Genomic DNA, 7,799 nt, shown 5'->3' on the forward strand with positions numbered 1-7,799 from the left:
TGTGTCTACTGTAGATTGGTATGTCTACTGTAGATTGGTGTGTCAACTGTAGATTGATGTTGCAACTGTAGATTGGTGTGTCTACTGTAGATTGGTATGTCTACTGTAGATTGTTGTGTCTACTGTAAATTGTTGTGTCTACTATAGATTGGTGTGTCTACTGTAGATTGGTATGTCTACTGTAGATTGGTGTGTCAACTGTAGATTTGTGTGTCTACCGTAGATTGGTGTGTCTTCCGTAGATTGGTGTGTCAACCGTAGATTGGTGTGTCAACTGTAGATTGGTATGTCTACTGTAGATTGGTGTGTCTACTGTAGATTGGTATGTCTACAGTAGATTGGTATGTCTACTGTAGATTGGTATGTCTACTGTAGATTGGTGTGTCTACTGTAGATTGGTGTGTCAACTGTAGATTGATGTTGCAACTGTAGATTGGTGTGTCAACTGTAGATTGGTGTGTCTACTGTAGATTAGTGTGTCTACTGTAGATTGGTGTGTCTACTGAGATTGGTATGTCTACCGTAGATTGGTATGTCTACCGTTGATTGGTATGTCTACCGTAGATTGGTGTGTCTACTGTAGATTGGTGTGTCTACCCTAGATTGGTGTGTCAACTGTAGATTGGTGTGTCTACTGTAGATTGGTGTGTCAACTGTAGATTGGTGTGTCTTCTGTAGATTGGTGTCTACCGTAGATTGATGTGTCTACCGTAGATTTGTGTGTCTATCGTAGATAGGTGTGTCAACTGTAGATTGGTGTGTCAACTGTAGATTGGTATGTCTACCGTAGATTGGTATGTCAACTGTAGATTGGTATGTCTACAGTAGATTGGTATTTCTACTGTATATTGGTGTGTCAACTGTAGATTTGTGTGTCTACCGTAGATTGGTGTGTCTTCCGTAGATTGGTATGTCTACCGTAGATTGGTATGTCTACCGTAGGTTGGTGTGTCTACCGTAGGTTGGTGTGTCTACTGTAGATTGGTATGTCTACCGTAGATTGGTATGTCTACCGTAGATTGGTATGTCTACCGTAGGTTGGTATGTCTACCGTAGGTTGGTATGTCTACCGTAGATTGGTATGTCTAAAGTAGATTGGTATGTCTAAAGTAGATTGGTATGTCTAAAGTAAATTGGTATGTCTAAAGTAGAATGGTATGTCTACAGTACGGATTGAGTATGTAATACTTAAGTGTGTCTACAGAATTGTACTGTTAAGATGTGTCTACAGAACTGTACAGGTAAGATGTGTTTACAGAACTGTAATGTCAAGATATGTCTACAGAACTGTACTGTTAAGATGTATCTATGGAATTGTCCTGTCTGCTGCTGAACTGTATTGTTCAATGTGTCTAAATAACTGTACTGTTAAGATGAGTCAACAGAACTGTACTGTTCAGATATGTCTACAGAACTTACAGTAAGACGTCTACAGAACTTACTATTAAGATGTATCTACGGAACTGTATTGTCTGCTGCTGAACTTTTATTGATCAATGTGTCGACAGAATTGTACTGTCAAGATGTTTCTACAGAACTACAGTCAAGGTGTGTTACAGAATATTACTGTCAAGATGTGTCTACAGAACTGTACTGTTAAGATGTGTCTACAGAACTGTTATGTTAAGATATGTCTACAGAACTGTTATGTTAAGATATGACTACAGAACTGTTATGTTAAGATATGTCTACAGAACTGTACTGTTAAGATGTGTACCGTTAAGATGTGTCTACAGAACTGTACTGTCAAGATGTGTCTACAGAACTGTACAGTTAATATGTGTCTACAGAACTGTACTGTCAAGATGTGTCTACAGAACTGTACTGGTAAGATGTGTCTACAGAACTGTACTGTCAAGATGTGTCTACAGAACTGTACTGTTAAGATGTGTCTACAGAACTGTACTGTTAAGATGCATCTTCAGAACTGTACTGAAAAGATGAGTCTACAGAACTGTACTGTCAAGATGTGTCTACAGAACTGTACTGTCAAGATATGTCTACAGAACTGTACTGTCAAGATGTGTCTACATAACTGTACTGTTAAGATGCATCTTCAGAACTGTACTGAAAAGATGTTTCTACAGAACTGTTATGTCAAGATGTGTCTACAGAACTGTACTGTCGAGATATGTCTACAGAACTGTACTGTCAAGATGGGTCTACAGAACTGTACTGTCAAGATATGTCTACAGAACTGTACTGTCAAGATGTGTCTACAGAACTGTACTGTCAAAATATGTCTATAGAACTGCACCGTTAAGATGAGTCTACAGAACTGTACTGTTAAGATACGTCTACAGAACTGTTATGTCAAGATATGTCTACAGAACTGTACAGGTAAGATGTGTCTACAGAACTGTTATGTCAAGATATGTCTACAGAACTGTTATGTTAAGATATGTCTACAGAACTGTTATGTCAAGATATGTCTACAGAACTGTACCGTTTAGATGTGTCTACATAATTGTACTGTTAATATATGTCAACATAACTGTTATGTCAAGATATGTCTACAGAACTGTACTGTTAAGATGTTTCTACAGAACTGTACTGTTAAGATGTTTCTACAGAACTGTACAGGTAAGATGTGTCTACAGAACTGTACAGTTAAGATGTTTCTACAGAACTGTACTGTCAAGATGAGTCTACAGAACTGTACTGAAAAGATGAGTCTACAGAACTGTGCCGTTAAGATATGTCTATAGAACTACTGTTAAGATGTGTCTACAGAACTGTACAGTTAAGATGTGTCTACAGAACTGTACTGTCAAAATATGTCTATAGAACTGCACCGTTGAGATGTGTCTACATAATTGTACTGTTAAGATGTGTCTACAGAACTGTACTGTCAAGATGTGTCTACAGAACTGTACAGTTAATATGTGTCTACAGAACTGTACTGTCAAGATGTGTCTACAGAACTGTACAGGTAAGATGTGTCTACAGAACTGTACTGTCAAGATGTGTCTACAGAACTGTACTGTTAAGATGTGTCTACAGAACTGTACTGTTAAGATGCATCTTCAGAACTGTACTGAAAAGATGAGTCTACAGAACTGTACTGTCAAGATGTGTCTACAGAACTGTACTGTCAAGATATGTCTACAGAACTGTACTGTCAAGATGTGTCTACATAACTGTACTGTTAAGATGCATCTTCAGAACTGTACTGAAAAGATGTTTCTACAGAACTGTTATGTCAAGATGTGTCTACAGAACTGTTATGTCAAGATGTGTCTACAGAACTGTTATGTCAAGATGTGTCTACAGAACTGTACTGTCAAAATATGTCTATAGAACTGCACCGTTAAGATGAGTCTACAGAACTGTACTGTTAAAATGTGTCTACAGAACTGTACGGTTAAGATGTGTCTACAGAACTGTAAGGTAAGATGTGTCTACAGAACTGTTATGTCAAGATATGTCTACAGAACTGTTATGTTAAGATATGTCTACAGAACTGTTATGTCAAGATATGTCTACAGAACTGTACCGTTTAGATGTGTCTACATAATTGTACTGTTAATATATGTCAACATAACTGTACGGTTAAGATATGTCTACAGAACTGTTATGTCAAGATATGTCTACAGAACTGTACCGTTAAGATGTTTCTACAGAACTGTACTGTTAAGATGTTTCTACAGAACTGTACAGGTAAGATATGTCTACAGAACTGTACCGTTTAGATGAGTCTACAGAACTGTACTGTTAAGATACGTCTACAGAACTGTTATGTCAAGATATGTCTACAGAACTGTACCGTTAAGATGTGTCTACAGAACTGTACTGTTAAGATGTTTCTACAGAACTGTACAGGTAAGATATGTCTACAGAACTGTACCGTTTAGATGAGTCTACAGAACTGTACTGTTAAGATACGTCTACAGAACTGTTATGTCAAGATATGTCTACAGAACTGTACTGTTAAGATGTTTCTACAGAACTGTACTGTTAAGATGTTTCTACAGAACTGTACAGGTAAGATGTGTCTACAGAACTGTACAGTTAAGATGTTTCTACAGAACTGTACTGTCAAGATGAGTCTACAGAACTGTACTGAAAAGATGAGTCTACAGAACTGTGCCGTTAAGATATGTCTATAGAACTACTGTTAAGATGTGTCTACAGAACTGTACAGTTAAGATGTGTCTACAGAACTGTACTGTCAAAATATGTCTATAGAACTGCACCGTTGAGATGTGTCTACATAATTGTACTGTTAAGATGTGTCTACAGAACTGTACTGTTAAGATGTGTCTACAGAAATGTACAGTTAAGAGGTGTCTATCTACATAATTGTACTGTTAAGATGTGTCTACAGAACTGCACAGTTAAGATGTGTCTACAGAACTGTACTGTTAAGATGTGTCTACAGAACTGTACAGTTAAGATGTGTCTACAGAAATGTAACGTTAAGATGTGTCTACATAACTGTACAGTTAAGATGTGTCTACAGAAATGTACAGTTAAGAGGTGTCTACAGAACTGTTATGTTAAGATGTGTTACAGAATTTATTCAAATGTGTCTACACTACTTTTGATGCAGCTACATATCTGTACTCTAAGAACACTACATATTTGCACTGTTAAGATGAATCAAACAGCTTGTTGAGTTCCTGTGATATCTCCTTAACTCTTTCTAAAATGCAGTCTTTTTCTTCTTCTTTTATTCGGTGTCCGAGTTTTTGGAGAAACTTGTCTGGATGCCATCTAATCTGTTGTTCTCGTAGATACTTTCGGTATGTCTCCTTATCTGAGGGTGATATGTCACAGAATAGTCGCTTACTGATATCTGTTACTTCTGACTCAAAAGGCCAGGGAATGTCATTAAAACCTAAAGGAGTTACATCTTTGCTTGAAAGCAAACTCTTTATGTTTTCCTCATAGTCTTGTTTTTTCCGTCGAACTCGTAATTCTTTTATTCTCCTCTGCTCATCATCATATTTCTGTTTCATCTTTTCACGAGCTTTTTCCAAATCGTCCTCTGCAGAAGTTTTCTTATTTTTTGGCTCCTCTTTTGACCTTTGACCTGTGTTGCTATATTTACGTTTGTTGTGGACCTCCCTGGCCATCCTCTCGCACCATTCATCATAGGTCTCCTCATTAAAATCTCCTTCAAAGTATTCTGTAAAGTAATAATCAACACAGCTTCTTGATTTAGACAGTAACACGATATAACAAGAGTACCGCGGGGCGGAACAATATACTCCCGTCAAATGCCATATAGTGTTATATACTTTCTTACATTGAAATAAGATCTGCATCTTTCAAAGAGTGGTTAGTTGACATGCTATAACAAGAGGCCCAGAGAGCCTGTATCGCTCACCTGAATATGTTTAAAATAATCGGTATGAAGTAAAGATATAGCACTCCATGGAAGGTGCTGTAAGTACATATGAAATTTCAGAAAGATCCATCCAGTACTTGAAATATAGCGAGAACAAACTTCAAACAGAGCCCCACCTCTATGCCCCTAGTGGGGTCATACCCACCGTTTATACAAAATTGAGTCCCCTTGACCCAAGGATGCTCCTGTCTAAATAAGGATAAAATCCAGTCATTCGTACAGAAGAAGGATTTTAAAGGTTTTACCTCTATTTCCCCTAAAGGGCCCCATCTCTCTGCCTCCAGGGGGGTCAGACACACCGTTTATACAAAATTGGTTCCCCTACACCCAAGGATGCTTCATACCAAATTTGGACAAAATGTTTCCCCAATTGGGCCCCTCCTCTCTTCTGCCCCCGGGGGGGGGGGCACACCTGGCTCAGGTCCCTGAGGGGCCAGACGCACAGTTTATACAAAATTGAGTTCCTTTAGCCAAAGATGCTTCAGACCAAATATGGAACAAATCCTTTCATTCCTACAGAAGAAGAAGGATTTTAAAGAATTTGCTACATTTCCACTATTGGGCCCCGCCCCTCAGCCCCCAGGGGGGGCTCACCCACCATTTATACATTATTTGTTCGCCTTCACCCAAGAATGCGTCAGCCCAAATATGGAGCAAATCCTTTTATTCCTACAGAAGAAGAAGGATTTTAAAGAATGTGCTATGTTTCCCCTATTGGGCCCCGCCCCTCAGGCCCCTAGGGGGCCAGACCCACGGTTTATACAAATTGGTTCCCCTTTACCCAAGGATACTTCAGACAAAATATGGAACAAATCCTTTCATTCCTACAGAAGAAGAAGGATTTTAAAGAATTTGCTATGTTTCCCCTATTGGGCCCCATCCCTCAGCCCCGAGGGGGGCCAGACCCACCATTTATACAAAATTTGTTACCCTTCCCCCAAGGATGCTTCTGACCAAGTTTGGTCAAAATCTACTTGGCCGTTTAGGCAAAGTAGTGTTTTAAAGGAAAAGTTGATCGATTGATGGGCGGATGACGGACTAGGTGAGCTAAAAATGTAGGAGAAAATCTCTGGATAAAAAAAATCAAATACTGAAATGAACAAAGGGCAATAACTTTTGCAAAAATTGTCGAATCAAAATGAGCTCGAAGGAGACCTTGTTTTTTCCTCCTCCAAGCTCATAAAAACTCATAAATGACCTGAAGTTTTCCACTCTCCTCATAAAAATTCACAGAGATCTGGATTTGACATACTTGTATAAACCTACTAGAGACTTGGTACCTCCTCATACAAACTTACCTGTGACCTTGATTTGACATTCTCTTACTCATATAAACCTACTAGAGACTTGGTACCTTCTCATACAAACTTACCAGAGACCTTGATTTTAACACCCTCCTGTTCACACTCATAGTGATACTCCTGGAAGATCTTCTGTTGCCATTCCTGCTCTGAGGGGGAAGAACAGTCTACAGTTTCTGGTGTCTCATACCATGTCTGGAACTGCAAATACAATTTGTTTTAGTTATATGGCCTGATGACATTGTGTGTTAACACTACAGACAATACCTCCTGGCCTGATTACATTGCACTTACACCACAGACAATACCTCCTGGCCTGATGACATTGTGTGTTGACATTACAGATAATACCTCCCTGGTCTGATGACATTGTGTTAACACTACAGACAATACCTCCTGGCCTGATGGCATTGTGTGTTAACACTACAGACCATACCTCCTGGCCTGATGGCATTGTGTGTTAACACTACAGACAATACCTCCTGGCCTGATGATAATGTGTGTTAACACTACAAACAATACCCCCTGGCTGATGACATAGTGTGTTTACACTACAGACAATACCTCCTGGCCGGATGACATTGTGTGTTAACACTACAGACAATATCTCCTGGCCTGATGGCATTGTTAATTAACACTACAGACTATACATCCTGGCCTGATGATATTGTGTGTTAACACTACAGAAAATACCTCCTGGCCTGATGACATTGTGGGATAACACTACAGACAATACCTCCTGGCCTGATGACATTGTGTGTTAACACTATAGACAATACCCCCATGGCCTGATGGCATTGTGTGTTAACATTACAGACAATACCTCCTGGCCTGATGACAATGTGTGTTAACACTACAAACAATACCCCCTGGCTGATGACATTGTGTGTTTACACTACAGACAATACCTCCTGGCCTGATGCCATTGTGTTTACACTACAGACAATACCTCCCAGCCTGATGACATTGTGTGTTAACACTTATACCTCCTAGCCTGATGAGATTGTGTGTTAACACTACAGACAATACCTCCTGGCCTGATGCCATTGTGTTTACACTACAGACAATACCTCCCGGCCTGATGACATTGTGTGTTAACACTAATACCTCCTAGCCTGATGAGATTGTGTGTTAACACTACAGAC

The 7,799-nt window shown here is 39.2% G+C and overlaps 3 protein-coding genes across 3 annotated transcripts in view; 2 read left to right on the forward strand and 1 right to left on the reverse strand.

The window, feature by feature from the left end:
* The first annotated feature begins 1,724 nt into the window (after nucleotides 1-1,724).
* Nucleotides 1,725-2,249, forward strand: LOC110449465 (keratin-associated protein 10-2-like). The gene has a single exon (XM_021496343.1). The coding sequence runs from the start codon at nucleotides 1,725-1,727 to the stop codon at nucleotides 2,247-2,249; it is 525 nt and encodes a 174-aa protein (XP_021352018.1).
* Nucleotides 2,250-2,829: 580 nt separating this feature from the next.
* LOC110449466 (keratin-associated protein 10-2-like) lies at nucleotides 2,830-3,300 on the forward strand. Its single transcript, XM_021496344.1, has one exon. It carries the CDS (start codon nucleotides 2,830-2,832, stop codon nucleotides 3,298-3,300), a length of 471 nt encoding a protein of 156 aa, XP_021352019.1.
* Nucleotides 3,301-4,303: 1,003 nt separating this feature from the next.
* Nucleotides 4,304-7,799, reverse strand: part of LOC110449464 (NF-kappa-B inhibitor-like protein 1) — a 10,111-nt gene continuing 6,615 nt past the window's right edge. The window contains exons 5-6 of the mRNA XM_021496342.1: nucleotides 6,726-6,855; nucleotides 4,304-5,131 (exon numbers count right to left, since the gene is read on the reverse strand). Of these exons, the coding sequence (XP_021352017.1) occupies nucleotides 4,593-5,131; nucleotides 6,726-6,855 (669 nt within the window). The 3' untranslated portion in view covers nucleotides 4,304-4,592. The remainder of the gene's footprint in view (nucleotides 5,132-6,725; nucleotides 6,856-7,799) is intronic.

The sequence above is a fragment of the Mizuhopecten yessoensis genome, unplaced genomic scaffold, assembly GCF_002113885.1.
Source record: "Mizuhopecten yessoensis strain PY_sf001 unplaced genomic scaffold, ASM211388v2 scaffold4623, whole genome shotgun sequence".
In the NCBI taxonomy this organism is placed as follows: Eukaryota; Metazoa; Mollusca; class Bivalvia; order Pectinida; family Pectinidae; genus Mizuhopecten; species Mizuhopecten yessoensis.